The following is a 19,060-nucleotide window of genomic DNA, read 5'->3' as shown; positions in this document are numbered from 1 at the left end:
TAACTGCCACACTTTTAGCTAAGAGCCAAGCATGCTTCACATACTTATCCAATGTTCCAGTAACGGGTGGAAAGATATCTGCCTTAACCATTCCATACCTCAATAACACTGTATGTAAAGAAATTTTTCCTAAACTTGTTCCTGAATTGTTAGGCTTTAATTTTAAATTGATGAACGTTTATTACTAACTCACCAACCAGAGTGAATATATTTCTGTATTCATTCTTACCAAGCTCTCATAGTTTTACTTAAAAACACTTTATCAAATTTCCTTTTAGCTTTGCTTTGCCATAATTAAAATAAGTCCAGTATCGCATTCCTTCCTCACATCCATTTTCATTCATATTGCCAGCTAGAATTTTCACAAATACCCTTTTTATTTTCAAGAGTTCCTTTTTAATTATCAACCAGGCTTTTTAAATTTCTCATGATTTTGTTTATTATTAGCCACACCTTCCTCGAATGCAACACCAACACTTTGCTCTCAAAATGCCCCCACCATCACCGATCAAATGGTTTCTAGAAGATCTCTGGGCAGTGTAAAGGAGGAAGACAAGTCTATACTTTATTCATTTATGAGGTGTGGACCATTGCTGGCAGGGCCAACATTCATTACTCATTCATAATTATCCTTAAGGAGATGGTAATGAACATCTGCAGATCATACAGTGTAGGTACACCCCAGTACTGTTGGGGAGAATTTTCAAGATTTTTACCCAGCAACAGTGAAGGAATGGTGATTTAGATCCAAGTCAAGATGGTGTGTGTCTTGTAGGAGAACTTATAGTTGGGAATGTTACCATGAGTCTGCTGCCTTTGTCCTTTTAGAAGTAGAGTACGTGGGTTTGGAAGGTGCTGCTGGGCAAAACTTTAAGAATTGTTGCAGTACATTTTGTGGATCATCCACACAGCTGTCAGTATACACTAGTAGTGAAGACAGCGAATGTTGAACGTGTTAGAAGGAGTGAAAATTAAATTGTCCTGGATGGTGCGGCACTTCAAGCATTCCAGGAGGTAAACTCATCTAGGCAAATTTCACCACATTCCTCACTTGTGCCTTGAACGTGGTGGATAGACTTTGTTGAGTCAGGACTGGGACTACGTATTGCAAGATTCCCAGTCTTTGACCTGCAGTAGTATCCAGAGCTGGTCCAGTTCAGTTTCTGGTTAATGGTGCCCCAGGATGTTCCTTTATTCTTTAATTCATTCATGGAATGAGAACATCGCTGGCCAGGCAGCATTTGTTGCCCATCCCTAATTGCCCAGAGGGCAGTTAAACAACCACTTTGCTGTGGGTCTGGAGTCACATGTAGGCCAGAACAAGTGAGGATGGCAGTTTCTTTCCCTAAAGGGCATTAGTGAACCAGATCGGTTTTTCCTGACAATGGATTCACAATGGATCCTGACAATAATTCGATTCATAATTTCAGATATTTATTGAATTCACATTCCACCATCTTCTGTGGGGGGATTCAAACCCAGGTCTCTGGATTAACACTCCAGCGATGATAACACTAGGCCATCGCTTCCCCCTGATAGTAGGGAACTCAGTGACGATCGTGCCATTGAATGTCAAGAGGAAGTTGTTGAATTCTCTTTTTTAGAGATGGTCATTGCCTGTAATTTGAGTGGGATGAATGTGATTCATCAGTCTAAGCCTGAATACTGTTCAAACTTTATTGCATTGTGACAAGTAATACTTAAGTATAGTGCAATCGTTAGGATACACCTCCAGCTTTGACCATATGATGGAGGGAAGACCAATGACAAAGCAGCTGAAGATAGTTGAGCTTTGGACATTACCCCAAGAACCTCCTGTAAAGGTATTCTATGGTTGAGAAGACTGACCAGAACATCTACAAGCATTTGCCTTTATGCTAAGTGTGGCTCAGACCAGTGAAGAGTCTACCCCAATTCCAACTAGCTCCAGTTTTTCTGGGACTCCTTGATGCACACTTGACCAATTGATGTCAAGGGCAGCCACACTCATTCCCCCTTGAGTTCAGCTCTTCTTTCCATGTTTGGACCAAACTTGTATGAAGTCAGGAGTTGAGTGGGTATGGTGGAAACTAAATTGAACAGCAAGCAATTAATGTTGAGTGCATGGCAACTAGCAGCACTGTTAATCACACTTTACAACCCCTTACTGATGACGTGGAGTAGACTGATGGGGTGTGTTGCACCTGTTTGAATTTGTCCTGCTTTTGGTGGGCAGGACATGTGTGAACAATTTTTCACATTGCCAGATAGACACTGGTGCTCTAATTGTGCTGGAACAGTTTTGCTATTTCCAGAATGATATCTGGGTCCAGAACAGTTCACTGTTCATTTCAGCTCCTTCTTGATATCACATGGAGTAAACCGCATTGGCTAAAGACTGGCTTCCATCATACTGAGCACCTCAAGAAGAAGCCGAGATGGGTCATCAAGATGGGTGCAAATGCTTTAGTTTTTAAATTTTGTTCTGATGTGGTGGGCTCCTTCATCATTCGGGGTGAAGACATTTGTGGATCCTCCGGCTGTAAGGACTTTTTTTATTGTCTGACACCATTCACAATTGCCTGTGACAAGGCTGCAGGCCTTAGATTTTATCTGTTAGTTATGCTATTCCTTAGATTGAGTACCTGCTGTTTACACTGTTTGACCAGCAAGTTGTCCTGTGCTGTAGCTTCACCAGGATGACATTTCACTGGTTTGCCTGGTGCTATTCTTTGCATGTCCTCCTAAACTCTTTACTGAACCAGGGATGTTCCCCTTGCTTGATTCTAATGGTGCAGTGGGGTTATGCCAGGTCATGAGATCACAGATGGTGGTTGAATGCAATGCTATTGCTGCTGATGGTCCACATGCTGCATGGATGTCTCTGTTTGAAATGTATCCTTTTCAGCACCAGATGGTAGTGCTACTCTACATGATGAAGTGTCCCTTTATTCAAGGTCTGGGTGTTATTCAATCCTACTCAGGTGGTCATATATAGATATGTCTGCTACAGGTAAATTGAAGAAGATGGGGTCAAGGATTTTTTTTTCCCTTTTGTCAGTTCTTTACCACCTGCAACAGCCCCAGTCTAATTGCTTATCCTTTAGGATTGGGGCAGCTTTGTCAGCAGTGGTACTGTTGTACCATTCTTTGTAATGGAAACTTCTGTTGCTCACCCACTGTCCATTCCACTTGCTTGCCACCCTCAATGACACCCTCCAAAAGTGCACTGGTTTGGGGAAAGTGTATTGAGATGGAAAGGAAACTGGTTGGCATGGAGGAAACAGTGAGCAAGAATTAATGGGACCTTTTCAAATTGGCAGGCAGTAACTATTGGGGTGCCACAGGGATCTGTGGCACAGCTCTTCACAATATATATTAATGACTTGGATGAGTAATCAAAATGTAACATCTCCAAGTTTGCAGATGATACCAAGTTGGGTGGGAGAGTGAACTGTGATAAGGATGCAGAGATCTTTCAGCATGATCTGGAGAGGTTGGGTGAGTGGGCAAGTCAATGGCAGATGCAGTATAATTTGGATAAATGTGAGGTTATTCATTTTGGAAGCAAAAACAAGAAGGCAGATTACCTACTGAGTGGCTGTAAATTGGGAGAGGGGAGTGTGCAGTAGGATCTGGGTGTCCTTGTGCACCTGTTACTGAAGGTAAGCATGCAGGTGCTGCAGGCGGTAAAGAAGATAAATGGTATGCTGGCCTTCATTGTGAGAGGTTTTGAATTCAGGAGCAGGGATGTGGCGTTGTAGTTATACAGGGTCTTGGTGAGGCCACACCTAGTATACTGTGTGCAGTTTTGGTCTCCTTTTCTAAGGTTGGATGCTCTTGTTCTCGAGGGAGTGCAGTGAAGGTTTACCAATTCGGGGGATGGCGGGTCTGACGTATGAGGAAAGACTGACTAGGTTAGGATTGTTTTCGCTGGAGTTCAGATGAATGAGGAGGGATCTCATAGAGACTTATAAAATGCAGGAAGGATGTTCCCAATGGTGGGTGTATCACAGGACGAGGATTCGGGGTATATGATTTAGGACAGAGACGAGGAGACATTTCTTCACCCAAAGATAGTGAACCTGTGGAATTCATTACCATGGGAAGTCGTTGATGCCGAAACATTGAATGTATTCCAGAGGCGACTAGATATAGCACTTGGGGTGAATGGGATCAAGGGTTATGGGAGAAAGCAAGATGAGGCTATTGAGTTGGAATGATCAGCCATGATCATGAAGAATGGCGGAGCAGGCTCAAATGGCCAAATCGCCTTCTCCTGTTCCTATCATCTAAGTTCATATGTTTCTAAGTGGTATTCAGTATCAAGGAAAACTGATTCATCAACGGGAGGGGTGTGGTAGATGGTAATCAGCAGAAGGTTTCCATGCTACTGCTTGACTGATACCATGAGACTTCATGTTGAGGAATGCTAAGGCAGTTTCCTCACAAATGTATACCGTTGTGATGCCACTTCTGCTGGATCTATTCTGCCAGTGCAACAGAACATATTCAGTGACAGTGGTGTCTGGGACAAAGTCCTCACGGAATCATTACAGATAATGTCAGGTTGTTATGTGACTGGTCTATAAGACAACCCTCCCAATACTGGCAGAACCTCCAGGTCATAAAGCGGGCAGCACAGAATCCACAGGGATATGTGTGCCATTGTTACTTTCAGTACCTTGATTGTTTCTCAGGGTATCCGTTCCATTGCATTCCTCTATTTAGGCTCGGTCATATTTAGCTACAAATGAGTGGCAAGCTTGGCCATTTCTCAGGGTTATTAAGAGTCAGAGTCAATCAAATTACCACGGATGCAGAGTTACATGAGGGTAAGGGCGGCAGATTTTTTTTTATACAGAGGGCATCAGTCATCCAGATGCTGGAGTTGGAGACAACACAGTATAGAATCCCTACAATGTGGAAACAGGCCCTTTGGCCCAACAAGTCCACACCGACCCTCAGAGCACCCCACCAAGGCCCATCCCCATATAACTCACCTGATCTACACATCCCTGAATACTACGGGAAATTTAGCATGGCCAGTGACCTAGCCTGAGCATCTTTGGACTATGGAAGGAAACGCGAGCACCCAGAGAAAACCCACACAGACACGGGAAAATGCGCAAGCTCCACACAGACAGTTGCCCAAGGGTGGAATCGAACCTAGATGACGCTGTGAGGCAGCAGTGCTATCTACTGAGTCACTGCGCCGCCCAAAATAATAGACAGCACAGTGTGGAGCTGGAGGAACACAGCAGGTCAGGCAGCATCAGAGGAACACTTCGTGACCTGCTGTGTTCCTCCAGCTCCATACTGTGCTGTCTATTAGTTCTCCAGATGGTTGTTTTGGAACCATCAGCAATGGTTCATGATCGCCATCAGATAAGCTTTTAATTCCAATTAAATTCAAATTTCTCTATCTACTGTGACTGGATTCAAACTTACTCTCAGAACAATGACCTGAGTCTCTGGATCTCTAGTTCAGTGATGATACCAATACTCCACTGATTCCCTTAATCCTTCTTTCACTGTTATAATTGGGAAATGCATGCTCTCTAGAAAAAGTGGACAGGATCCTGTTACTTTGATCAATTTATTTAGAAAAATTGATTATTTTACCTTAATTTAGCCTTACGCTCATAACAAGGTCCTCGGTATTAAACTAGCCATGTAGACGTCTTTCATGTTTCTTATGATGCAAAGTGAAGAAATGCTAATTTTATTATTTTCAATTTCATTGTAAAAGTTGTAATTCAGCAAAAAAAAACCATAGGTTAACTTTGAAGTACAAACTACTAAGTAAAATTTACCTTTCATTATCTGGCAACTTCAGCCATTGAAGTATCGTGAACACCCTTTGCTCGTGGGGAATGATACTGTAACCAGCAAAAAAAAACACAATGCATTTCATTTAGGGATGTTTTTTTAAAATGTGATTTTACACCTAGCTTTAAAGTAAATTACTGGAAAACTATCCAGTTACCATGAGGTCGGACACAAAATATGGTCAAGGATCAATTTCGACCTTATTTGGGCAACAGAGAGGAGAGAGTGATTGCAAATATCTGAGAATAGAACAAGCAAAACAATGTGGGCAGACTGCAAAGCCATCAAGTTACAGACGATGAATCAGAGAAGACATACAACAGTTAAATTAAAGTAAATTGTAATCATATTAGGAAGTGAAACAAAGGGCTAAAAATAATGTTCACATTGTGCAGTTTTGAAACAATGCCATGCAGACATGCCTAATTCCAAAGGGGCATAATGTGTCAAGGATCACACACACAGTGGTCAGCGCTACCGTCTGCCATCAAGAAGATGAATGAAATAGTTCTTTTTAGCCTGGCGTGTCAGTAAAATTAAAATTGAATAGAGGCAAAATACTTTACTCACCTAACTAAACTAACAGGCCAGAAAACAATACAACAGAACAACAACACTAAAGCAACAGATATCCATGCCATTTTCAATTTCCCTTAATTTACTTATTTAATCATTTAGTCATTTAAAGACACCTTTGGCCCACTAACACATGTGGTGTTGAAAGAAATTGAATAAAACGACTACTCACACAGGCCAGAAAAATGTGCCCGCCTTCACAGCTTGATTGACAGTAGTGACCCAGATCTAGCATGACATGAGAAATCAAGTTAGAATAAAATTCAACTTGGAAAAATTTAAAAAATTACTAAGACCACATATATCTTTTAAGGAAAGTGAGAAAAGTGGATGTTTTTGCAATGTAAGTAAAGGCTTATGTTCAAATTTAATCTAACACAGATTTTTAAAAATTTGTTCTTGAGATACCGACTTTCTAGTAAGGCCGGCATGTACTCCCCATCATTAGTTCCCTTGTGGTGTTGGTCGTGGGTTCTTTCGTGAATCATTGCTGTTAAGTTCTCCGGTGTTATAGAGGGAGCTCCAGGATTTTGGCACGGCTATGACAGAAACAGCACTGTACTGATTCATTTGCTAGTCAGAATTATGTGTGATTTGAAGTGGAACTTGGCGATGGTGATGTTTCCAAACACCTACTTACTCTTGGCCCTCTCAAAGATAGCATGTTTGAGAGGTGTTGTCAAAGAACTCTTGGCAATTTGTTGAATGCATCCTGTAGCTGGTGCACACACAGACACAACCATCTTGTCCATCACCAGTTCACTGTAAGGTGATGGGTAGACTGTTGATCCAGGGGACTACTTTGCCCTGAAGTGTGAACAAAAAAAAAACCGAAAGAACTGCGGATACTGGGAATTTGAAGCAAAAACGGAAATCGCTGGAAAATCTGACCGGGTGACCACTTCATAGAATGCCCACAGAAAAGACCCTGAGCCTCCAGTTGCCTGCCATTCAACACACAACCCTGTTACCTGGACAACACCTCTGCTGCAGTGCTCCAGCGAAGCTCAGCACAAGCTGGAAGAACAGCAACTCACTTTCCGCTTGGGAACCCTGTACCCTTCAGGACTTAATATTGAGTTCAACAATTTTAGGGCTTGAGCACCTCTCTCCATGCTTTCCCCACCCTCACACCAAGCCTTGTCATTGCACTGGCTGTTACCACACCTTACCCACTGTTAGCCACTAACTGTCCTCACTGGTAGCTTTTCATTCTCCCAAACTGACCTTGCACCATTCCTTTGTCTGTCCAGCCATGTTTCTCTCTCTTTGGGCTATATTTCCACTGATCGTTTACTGCCCCTACACACTGCCCCAACCCCCACCCACCCATCTTCTGTACAATATCTGTCCTTTTCCGAGCAACCATCAATTCTGAAGAAGGGCACTGGACCAGAAACTCTGCTTTCTTTCCACAGATACTGCCAGACCTGCTGAGATTTTCCAGCAATTTCTGTTTTGTTGCCCTGAAGTGCGTTGAGTCTCAAGTTGTCCCAGTTATACTCATTCATCTGCTTCCATTCGACAGAAGAAACAAAAGTTTGAAAACATGTACCAACAGATTTAAGGGCTGTTTCGGCACCTTCTCTATAACCGTAACACTATATTATGCATTCTGTAGTATTATCCTGACATATATATGTTAGATATGATTTCATAGAATCCCTATAGTGTGAAAATAGACCCTTCAGCCCAACAAGTCCACACCGACCCTCAGAGCATCCTCCTCCCAACCGACCCATGCCCCTATAACCCACCTAATCTACACATCCCTGAATGCTACAGGCAATTTAGCATGGCCAATCCACCTAACCTGCACGTCTTTGGACTGTGGGAGGAAACTGGAGCACCCGGAGGAAACCCATGCAGACACAGGGAGAATGTGCAAACTCCACACAGACAGTTGCCCGAGGAGGGAATCGAACCCGGGTCCCTGGTGCTGTGAGGCAGCAGTGCTAACCACTGAGCCACCATGCAAGCAAAACAATACTTTTCACTGTATCTCAGCGCATATGACAAGAATAAATCCAATCAAATATTACAGAATGATCAAAAGTGTTGTTGATGTGACAATCATTCAGGGAATTGGCAAATATTCCATCACATAGTTGACTTGTGCTTTTAAAGTAAAAGAATCTTTGGGGAGTTAGGTGTTGAGGCATGAACTCAACATCCAGCCTCTGATCTGACCTAGTCACCATGACATTTATGTGACCAATCCAATAGTTACCAGATCTACAAATGTTATGAGACATTCTAAATAAAATCATAAATTAACCGGAGTGAGCATTTCCCCCACTTGTAACACAAATACTTCAGCTCAATTTATGCTCAAGGTGAGAAGCAGGCCATTTCCTGATCTTGTGATTCCCAACCTCCTGCCCAGCAATATCCTCCCATGGTATGCTCATTGTGCTATAGTAGGATTGGTGTTGAACTGGGACTGCTGCTTCTGGAAGCCTGCTCAGGGTGGAAAAAAAGAGGAAGGAGGATGTCTAAGCAAGCTTGTCCAAAGACTTCCATTCACTGGGACATTGTCCCACTGGACCAGCTGTTGTGGTGCATATAGGCACCAATGATATGGGTAAAAAAACGGGATGAGGTTCTACAAGCAGAATTTAGGGAGTTAGGAGCCGAGTTAAAAAGTAGGATCTCAGAGGTGGTAATCTCAGGATTGCTACCAGTGCCACGTGCTAGTCAGAGTAGAAATGAAAGAATGGGCAGGATAAATGAGTGGCTTGAGAGATTGTGCAGGAGGGAGGGGTTCAGATTTTTGGGACATTGGGACCGGTTCTGGGGGAGGTGGGACTATTACAAATCAGATGGTCTACACCTGGCCAGGACTGGAACCAATGTCCTAGGGGGGTGCTTTTGTTAATGCTGTTGGGGAAGGTTTAAACTAATGTGGAAGGAGGATGGGAGCCAAATGAGGAGGTTAGTGGACAGTAAGGAGGTAGTAACTAAAGCCTGTAAGGAGCCAGGTAATGAAATCAGTGTGACCAAAGGGAAGAGTAGGCAGAGAGCAGATGATGAACACAGAAGGACAGGTGGTCTGAGGTGCATTTGTTTTAATGCGAGAATGGTAGTCTGTAAGGCAGATGAACTTAGGGCTCGGATTAGTACCTGGGAGTATGATGTTATTGCTATTACTGAGACTTGGTTGAGGAAAGGGCAAGATTGGCAACTAAATATCCCAGGATATCGATGCTTCAGGTGGGATAGAGAGGGAGGTAAACGGGGTGGAGGAGCTGCATTACTGGTCAAAGAGGGTATCACAACCTTGCTGAAGGAGGGCACTATGGAGAACTCAAGCAGTAATGCAATATGGGCAGCACTCAGAAATAGGAAGGGTGCGGTAACAATGTTGGGGATGTACCATAGGCGTCCCAACAGTGAGTGTGAGATAGAGGTACAAATATGTAGACAGATTATGTAAAGATGTAGGAGCAACAAGGTGGTGGTAATGGGAGATTTTAATTTTCCCAACATTGACTGGGATTTACTCAGTGTTAGGGGTTTAGATGGAGCAGAATTTGTAAGGAACATCCAGGAGGGTTTTCTAGAGCAGCATGTAAATAGTCCAACTCAGGAAGGGGCCATACTGGACCTGGTGTTGGGGAATGAGCCCAGCCACATGGTTGAGGTTTCAGTAGGGGATTACTTTGGGAATAGTGATCACAATTTCATAAGTTTTAGAATATTGAGGAAAAAGACAAGAGTGGTCCTAAAGGAAGTGTGCTGAATTGGGGGAAGGTCAACTATAGCAAAATTCGGCAGGAGCTGGGGAATGTGGACTGGGAAAAGCTGTTTGAGGGTAAATCGACATTTGATATGTGGGAGGCTTTTAAAGAGAGGTTGATTAGAGTGCAGGACAGGCATGTCCCTGTGAAAATGAGGGATAGAAAGGGCAAGATTAGGGAACCATGGGTGACAGGTGAAATTGTGAGACTAGCAAAGAGGTAAAAAGAAGAACATAAGGTCCTAGGCGACTGAAAACAGATGAAGTTTTGGAAGAAAATGGGGAAAGTAGGACCAATCTGAAACAAGGAATTAAGAGGGCTAAAAGGGGTCATGAAACATCTTTAGCAAACAGGGTTAAGAAAAATCTCATACATGAGGAGCAAGAGGATAACGAGAGAAAGGGGTGGCCCACTCAAGGACAAAGGAGGGAAGTTATGCGAGGAGTCAGAGAAAATGAATGAGAATCTTACCGAGTACTTTGCATCAGTATTCACCCAGGAGAGGGACATGACGGATGTTGAGGTTAGGGATAGCTGTTTGTTTACTCTAGGTCAATTCGGCATGGGGGATGGTCATGTTGGATATTCTAAAATGCATTAGGGTGGACAAGTCCCCAGGTCTGGGTGGGATCTAAGAACCAAAAGAACTGCGGATGCTGTAAATCAGGAACAAAAACAAAGTTGCTGGAAAAGCTCAGCAGGTCTGGCAGCATCTGTGGAGGAGAAAACTGCATCAACGTTTCGGGTCTGGTGACTGAGGAAGAGCATCGGACCTGAAACGTTAACTCTGTTTTCTCCTCCACAGATACTGCCAGACCTGCTGAGCTTTTCCAGCAACTTTGTTTTTGTTCCAGATGGGATCTATCCCAGTTTATGGAGGGAAATGAGAGAGGAAATAGCTGGCGCCTTAACAAGTTTCTTTACAGCATTCTTGAGCATGGGTGAGGTCCCGGAGGACTAGAGAATTGCTAACGTTGTCCCCTTGTTTAAGAAGGGTAGCAAGGATAATCCAGGTAATTATAGACCCGTGAGCCTGACGTCAGTGGTAGGGAAGCTGCTGGGGAAGATACTGAGGGATAGGATCTATTTACATTTTGGAAGAAAATCGGCTTATCAGTGATAGACAACATGGTTTTGTGCAGGGAAGGTCATGCCTTACTAACTTAACAGAATTCTTTGATGACGTGACAAAGTTGATTGATGAGGGAAAGACTGTAGATGTCATATGCATGGACTTCAGTAAGGCATTTGATAAGGTTCCCCATGGCAGGCTGATGGAGAAAGTGAAGTCGCATGGGGTCCACGGTATACTAGCTAGATGGGTAAAATAACTGGCTAAGCAACAGGAGACAGAGAGTTGTAGTGGAAGGGAGTTTCTCAAAATTGAGAACTATGACCAATAGTGTTCCACAGGGGTCTGTATTGGGATCACTGTTGTTTGCAATATACATAAATGATTTGGAGGAAGGTATAAATGGTTTGATTAGCAAGTTTGCAGATGACACTAAGGTTGATGGAGTAGCAGATAGTGAAGGGGACTGTCGGAGAATGCAGCAGAATATAGATAGATTGGAGAGTTGGGTGGAGAAATGGCAGATGGAGTTCAATCCAGAAAATGCAAGGTGATGCATTTTGGAAGATCCAATTCAAGAGTGAACAATACAGTAAATGGAAAAGCCCTGGGGAAAATTAATACACAGAGAGATCTGGGTGTTCAGGTCCATTTTACGCTGAAGGTGGCAATGCAGGTGGATAGAGTGGTCAAGAAGGCATCCGGCATGCTTTCCTTCATCGGACGGGGTATTGAGTACAAGAGTTGGCAGGTCATGTCACAGTTGAATAGGACTTTGGTTCAACCACATTTGGAATACTGTGTACAGTTCTGGTTGCCACATTACCAAAAGATGCTTTAGAGAGGGTGCAGCAGATGTTCACCAGGATGTTACCTGGTATGGAGGGCACTAGCTATGAAGACAGGTTGAGTAGATTAGGATTATTTACATTAGAAAGACAGAGGTTGAGGGGGGACCTGATTGAGGTCTACAAAATCATGAGAGATATAGACAGGGTGGGTAGCAAGAAGCTTTCTCCCCAGAGTGGGGTCTCAATTACTAGGGGTCACAATTTCAAGGTGGGAGGGGAAAAATTTAAGGGAGATATGCGTTGAAAGTTCTTAACGCAGAGGGTTGGGGTTCCTGGAACGCGTTGCCAGTGGAGGAGGTTGAGGCGGGCATAATAGCGTTATTTAAGATGTATCTAGACAGACACATGGATGGGCGGGGAGCAGAGGGCTATAGATCCTTGGAAAATAGGCGACAGGTTTAGATAGAGGATCTGGATCGGCACAGGCTTGGAGGGCTGAAGGGCCTGTTCCTGTGCTGTAATTTTCTTTGTTCTTTGTTCTGTGGCTGTCTATTAGGCACATTAGCCATAATTCAACAAATGGCTGACATCCTTGAATAACAGTCCTGCTGTATGTTCTACCTCTGAGGAAGTTCATAAGAAAGCCATGTGTTCAGCCTTGTTCAAAGGTTTCAATGTATTCAGCTCTAGAGCCGTTGTTTATATAATTCTGCAATGACATCCAATTTTAAATGCTTGGCTGAACTCCAATCCTCATTAATTGATTTAATTCTCTAGGGCTTGTTTACACAGCTATCAAGGAAACATTGAGCTATGCTTGAGTGACAGTTCAATCAACTTAGGAGGATTATATTTTTTTTGAAGTGATTTTTGATTGCCTGTCTATTCTGAAAGTTTTATGAACATTTAATAGGATTAAGCCCTTTTTCAAAGAGGTGTTTGAATGGATGTTCATTTATTTTGACATTTTCCTGATCATTTCAAAAGATTTCCCTGTTTCGACATGGGGCTACTGAATTTTGTGCAATGTGGATGCTGGAAAAGTGTTTCAAATGATGTCTGGACTTTAAATCAACATAAAGATGAAAGCACACAGCATCAACACGCCACATCTGATTCTCAACAACCTTTAACGCATAACTGTCCTTTCTCCATTACTCTAACAAATATGGACAATTACATCATGCTGGTCAATTTAATGATCACTCATCCATTAAAGACAGTATCCTATTATCAGTTACTTTATTCAAAACTTATCATGTAACATCTAATTGTGACAGTTACATTTGGCAACATCATTTAAATACATCTGTCCAGAGGTTCCCAACTTCAGAATAGATATCCCCCAAGATTCATGAGTCCTCTAAGGTAACATGAACCTCCATTCTGACACACACATATACATGAAATTCCAGCCCTTCATCATTAGAATCTTGCATGCACTTGATTTTCTCAGTCAATATAGAAGAAATTTCAGGCTGCAAAAAAACCACAGTCTCTGCTCAGAGACACTTTTATAGGCAGCTCTCTGCACCATAATGCGTCAGAACGAGACTTGACCTCGGGTCTGGCCTGCCAACATAAATCTTTATCAGAATATCAACTGCAGTCATTCCAACTACTTCCTTTTACAACCTCTGGTCTACTCAAACAGTTACTGACATTGGGAATGACATACCTCCACCAGCTAAAAAACAACGGACAGAAAAGCATGAAAGAGGAACATGACAAAGACGGCTTTAGAATCACAGAATCCCTACAGTATGGAAAGAGGGTATTCGGTCCATCAAGTCTGCACCGACCCTCTGAACAGCATCCCACCAAGACTCAGACCCCCACGCTATCCCATAACCTCACATTTCCCATCCATTTAACCTGCACATCCTCGGATACTGCTGACAGTTTACCAAGGCCATTCACCCAGCCTGCACATCTTTGGACTGTAGAAGGAAACCGGAACATCCAGAGGAAACCCACACAGACACAGAGAGAACGTGCAAACTCCACACAGTCACCCAAGGTTGGAATCCAACCTGGCACTGTGGCACTGTGAGGCAGCAGTGCTAACCACCATGCCACCGTGCTGCTTTATTCTAAATATTATACATAACAATTCTAATCTACAAAATATGCCAAAATATTTGGGATTAATAAACCATGCAAAATAAACTATCCAAAAGCTATAGCTTAAAATCCAAAATGAAACTGCAAAATACAAGAAGCAGAATAAAACTCCATCAACTTCTGAAAATCTTTCATTTGAATCATAAACTGAAAGATTAATGAGTTCCTTTATAATGTTAAACTAAACAAAAAAAAAGAGAATAACTGAGTTCAGAATTCTTAATACTAATCAGTTGATGATGTGTTGTGTAAACTAGGATCAGGTTTTTTTAAACTGGTCAGAGGGTGAGTATCAGATCATATATAAAGATAAGTTGATGCAAAAAGAAAGATTAAATGAGTAAAAATCTCCAAAATGGAACAGTCAAATGGGCTGAAAAATTGAAGAAGCAGACATGGTCGGTGTTACTAAGGTAATTTTTCAGACACTTCGGCTGCAGAAAGTTAAGGAAAGAAAATTCTTGAAGTCTAAAATTCAGATTGGTTTGCACACTGTAGGCCCCGGATGTGAGAATTAACCTGCAAATGAGAGGACAGTGCAGCTGAAGACGGAAGTACAAATCAGCAGCTATGATAATACTTTAGACCATGAGACAAGAAGCAGGATGGGAGCATCTGGAGCATTGAATCTGCTCCACCATTCAATGAGATCCTGGCTGAGGTAAAGAAACCTACGTTCAGCTTCTTCAATGCAGAACAGACTGTATCACAAGCAGGCACAAACAGTCTGCCAGATTGATACAAGTACTGTTGCCTGACATGGAGGTTTCGGAGCCACATGCAGCAGCAAATCAAAAGATGCTGCATGGATCGGCATTTGGTGAGCTGCATGAGAACATCTCATAACATACAACATACAGAAAAACATGAGTTATTCCAATAATAGATACAAAATGATATTCTTTGTAAAAATGTAAGTTCCCATGAGTGTCTGTGGGAAACAATATTGCTATAACAAATTCAACAGGATCTATTTTCAAATTGTTCACAGGATGTAAGCCTTGCTAGTGAGACTCGAATTTATTGCACAAACCTAAACTATATTGAGAAGAAGGTTATGAGCCACCTTCTTGAAGTGCTGCAGCTCAATGTACTGTCAGGAAAGTAATTCCAGAATTTTGATTCAACAACAGTGACAGAATGCCAATAACTTTCCAAGTCAGTACAGTAAGTGGTTTAGAAAGGAACTTGCAGGCTTCCATCTCGCTTGTGATTCTGTGTTCTTCAGTGTTAGAGATCAGAGGTTTAGAATGTGCTCTCCCAATAGGTTGTAGTGCATCTTGTATCTGCCACTATATATTGTGGTGAAAGGAGTGAATGTTGAAGGTGTGCACAAGTGTTATTCAAGCAGCCCGAGTTTTCCTGGATGGTGTTAAGATTCTTGACTGTTGTTTGAGCTCCGCCTATTCAAACAAGTGTAGAGAATTCCATCACACTCCTGACTTGTGCCTTGTAGATGATAGACAGGCTTTGGCATGTCTGAAGGTCAGTGACTCACCACACAATTCCCAACCTTTGACTTGCTCTTGCAGCCACAGTATACATATAGCTCGTCCAGTTCAGATTCTGGTTAATGGTAACTGCCCAGAATATTGACAGTTGGAAGATTCAGCAGTGGTAATGCCACTTTATGTCTTGAGAGACGATTGTAGTCTTGCTTGTTGAAGTCTTCCACAGTATGGCACTAATATTCCTGTCACTTATCAACCCAAATCTGAATGTTGTCGAGGTCTTGCTGTATCTGGATTGCTTCAATATCTGAGGAGTTGCATTTGGCACTGAATGTGGTACAACAATTGGCAAACATCCGCAGTTCTCACCTTATAATGGAGGGAAGCAGCAGTTGGGCTTTGGTCGCTACTCTGAAGAACTCCTGCATAATGACCTCCGAAAACCACTACCATCATCCTTCTGCCAAGTCTGACTCCAAACAATGAAGAGATTCCCAGTGACTTCAATTTTGCTATGACTGTTAGACATAATAGTTGGTCAAATGCTGCCTTGACTTCAAAGGCAGTCACTCTCATCGCACCTAGTAATGCAGAATAATTCATGCTTTGAACAATAAAGCGAATCATTTATATTGCCGTATCACCCATCTCCTGCCAGCTTTGTGACTAAGTGTACCGTGTCACCCATTAATAATTTTTTTAAAAACCATATAACAGCAAATCTTCAAACCAGAAGTTATCTTGTGATTTTCCAAGTGCTCATTAACAGTGACCACAATGGTATCAAATCCACTGAGCTGAATTACTACCCTGCAGTAACATTCACGCATCCACTTTCTTGTTTCTATTTTAATCTAAATCTCCTCTGTATATGAAACCAACTTTCTGTGTTATGTCCACAAAGGCATGACAGATTTTACTTTCCCATTTATCAAGAATGTTAGTTTCTGTTTTCTTCCATTTAATTAGTCATTTCTAGCTTTTATTGCATCTTTGTTGTTCGTTTCAGGTTCACACCAGAGTGCAGTGTTAAGGAAAGGCAGCACTGTCAGGGGAGCTGTCTTTCTGCTAAGATATGAAATGGGTGTGCGCTACTCAGGTCATTCCCAATGGGACAAATTGAAGAAACTCCATGACTTCTTCATGCTCATCCCACTATTTATCCCCCAATCAGAGTCACTGTAGCAGACAGTATAATGATTAGAATTTCTAGACAGTAGTTGATTTAAAGTTTACACAAGTGCAATCAATGATGCCCTGCACATAGGGAAATCAAGTGGAGGAGGTGAAACCCATTGCTCCAAGGCATCATCTATGAGGAACTGACTGTACTGCCCAGCTGTTAATAGTGGACATCAGTAACCCAAGATGGAGTGGCACACAGCTACTTTCTGGAGGAAACTGCAAAAGGGAAAGAAGTGACTTTGATGACTACTGAGAATGAAGTGGTAATCTTTGCTACAATGTGCATGGCCTTCTGAGGACAAATCATAATGTCGATGAGCTTGGAGAAGGACAGACTCCTTTGATGCCAAATTCTCAGTCATCTCAGGCTTGGTCCATCGTGGTCCTATGCTAAGAGCCAAGAAAATTCAGCCTCCTGTCTTCAGGGCATATCAGAGTTAAATACTCAAAGGGGCTTTTGACAATAGCCCTACACTCTGCCAGCATCTCAACTATTCACAGTCTATACTTGAGGACAGATCCATCTTCCCCAGTCAACCATCCTGCCCAGTCAACTACAACACGAATAGAAATTCTAAACAGGTGCAAAATCTACAGTTAGCCTTAACAGAGAAGTTAGTCAAATCAAAGATCACAAAAATGGATAGCTTCTCTGTGAACCCACTTGTTTCTTCTAATAGCAAAGCAAGGAAGCACACAACTCTGCTAACATAGCTTTGTTTCAACTGAAATGAAAGATGTTTTTGCTCATCTCAGTAAACCTTTCAAAGATCATTGTCTCATAGCTATTATCATAGCTACTAACTCCTTCCAGTGGGATGCAACACTAATGGATCACAGATTGGTAAGAGGAATAATTCCAATAGAATGAAAATCCATCAGGTTTTATAAAGGGGTGGACAATCTGCTCCACCAAATTTCCACTCAAACAGAGAAGACAAAATATCTAAGAGATAATAGGAATTGCAGATGCTGGAGAATCCAAGATTCTGGATGAACGCAGCAGGCCAAGTTGCATCTTCGGAGCACAAAAGCTGATGTTTTGGGCGTAGACTGTGCTTCTAAGACCAAGTATCTACCCCTATTGAGTAAAACCCCAAACACTGCCACATGAGGTGTAATAAAGGTAGGTCAATTTAACATCATGTCCCCTCTTGTACCTTGTAAATTCTAATATTGGATGCAAATCAATAACTTTGGGCTTTAGAACCAGGAGGGACCCCTTGACACATATTCTGCTCATGTCCTCATAATCAGCCATTCTGCACACTGACAGCAAGAGTTCCAGGAACCTGAGAATTCTCAATGAATGGGCAATACGCTCACTCCTTCCCTAGTGAGAAAGAACGGTCACTCAAAATGAGCAAGACCTTCATCATCAGCACATACATCTCCATCTCTGGCAAAATACAGATCCCGTCCCCAAAATATCAATCATATCACATGCAGAACAGCTGCCAATCAATGATATCTGACCTTTGCCTGGAGCTGTGGAAATATCACAAAGTCTGTGGTCCATTCTTGGAGACACACACAACACCAAGTATGCTCTCAACACTGCATTTCACCTACAAGTTACTAGGAATAACACCTCAATCAAAGTTCAGAACCCTTTCCCATTGAGTTCAATCTAATTCATCCCAAACCAAAGTCCAAAGCCACAGCAGCTGCTTCAATGTTCATCCACTCCTACAAGTTCACTGACAACACCACTGTAGCGGAATGGATATCTAACAAAGATGAGTCAAAATACAGAACGGAGATAAAGGGCTTGGTGACATGGTGGAATTAAAGCAAATCTGTCTCTCAACGTTCGCAGAACTAAAGAACTGATTGGTGACTGCCAGAAGAAAGGAGGAGAACACCCTCCAATCGACAACAACTGAACTGGGGCTGAGACAGTGAGCAGCATCAAGTTCCTCGGAGTGACGGTAACTAATGACCTGTCCTGGACCTCCCATATAAATGCAACAGTCAAGAAGGCACAACAAAGCCTCTTCTTCCTCAGGCAGCTCAGGAAACTTGGCATGTCCATAAGGACCCTCACCAACTTGTACAGATGCATCATTGAAGGCATACTGTCTGGGTGCATAACAGAAACTACAGAAGGTGGTGTGCACAGCCCAGACCATCATGGAAGCCAACCTTCCTTCCATGGATAATGAAATGTGAGGCTGGATGAACACAGCAGGCCCAGCAGCATCTCAGGAGCACAAAAGCTGACGTTTCGGGCCTAGACCCTTCATCAGAGAGGGGGATGGGGTGAAAGTTCTGGAATAAATAGGGAGAGAGGGGGAGGCGGACCGAAGA

The 19,060-nt window shown here is 42.5% G+C and overlaps 1 protein-coding gene across 1 annotated transcript in view; it reads right to left on the bottom strand.

Annotated features, from left to right (window-relative positions):
• The window catches only part of enpp2 (ectonucleotide pyrophosphatase/phosphodiesterase 2), a 98,568-nt gene that overhangs the window by 58,843 nt on the left and 20,665 nt on the right, over positions 1 to 19,060 (bottom strand). Inside the window, exons 10-11 of the mRNA XM_048528936.2 lie at positions 6,560 to 6,615; positions 5,796 to 5,861 (exon numbers count right to left, since the gene is read on the bottom strand). Of these exons, the coding sequence (XP_048384893.1) occupies positions 5,796 to 5,861; positions 6,560 to 6,615 (122 nt within the window). The remainder of the gene's footprint in view (positions 1 to 5,795; positions 5,862 to 6,559; positions 6,616 to 19,060) is intronic.

This window comes from Stegostoma tigrinum, chromosome 5, assembly GCF_030684315.1.
Source record: "Stegostoma tigrinum isolate sSteTig4 chromosome 5, sSteTig4.hap1, whole genome shotgun sequence".
NCBI classification, from domain to species: domain Eukaryota; kingdom Metazoa; phylum Chordata; class Chondrichthyes; order Orectolobiformes; family Stegostomatidae; genus Stegostoma; species Stegostoma tigrinum.
The sequence above is the reverse complement of the archived record's forward strand: the minus strand, read 5'-3'. Positions and strand labels throughout refer to the sequence as shown.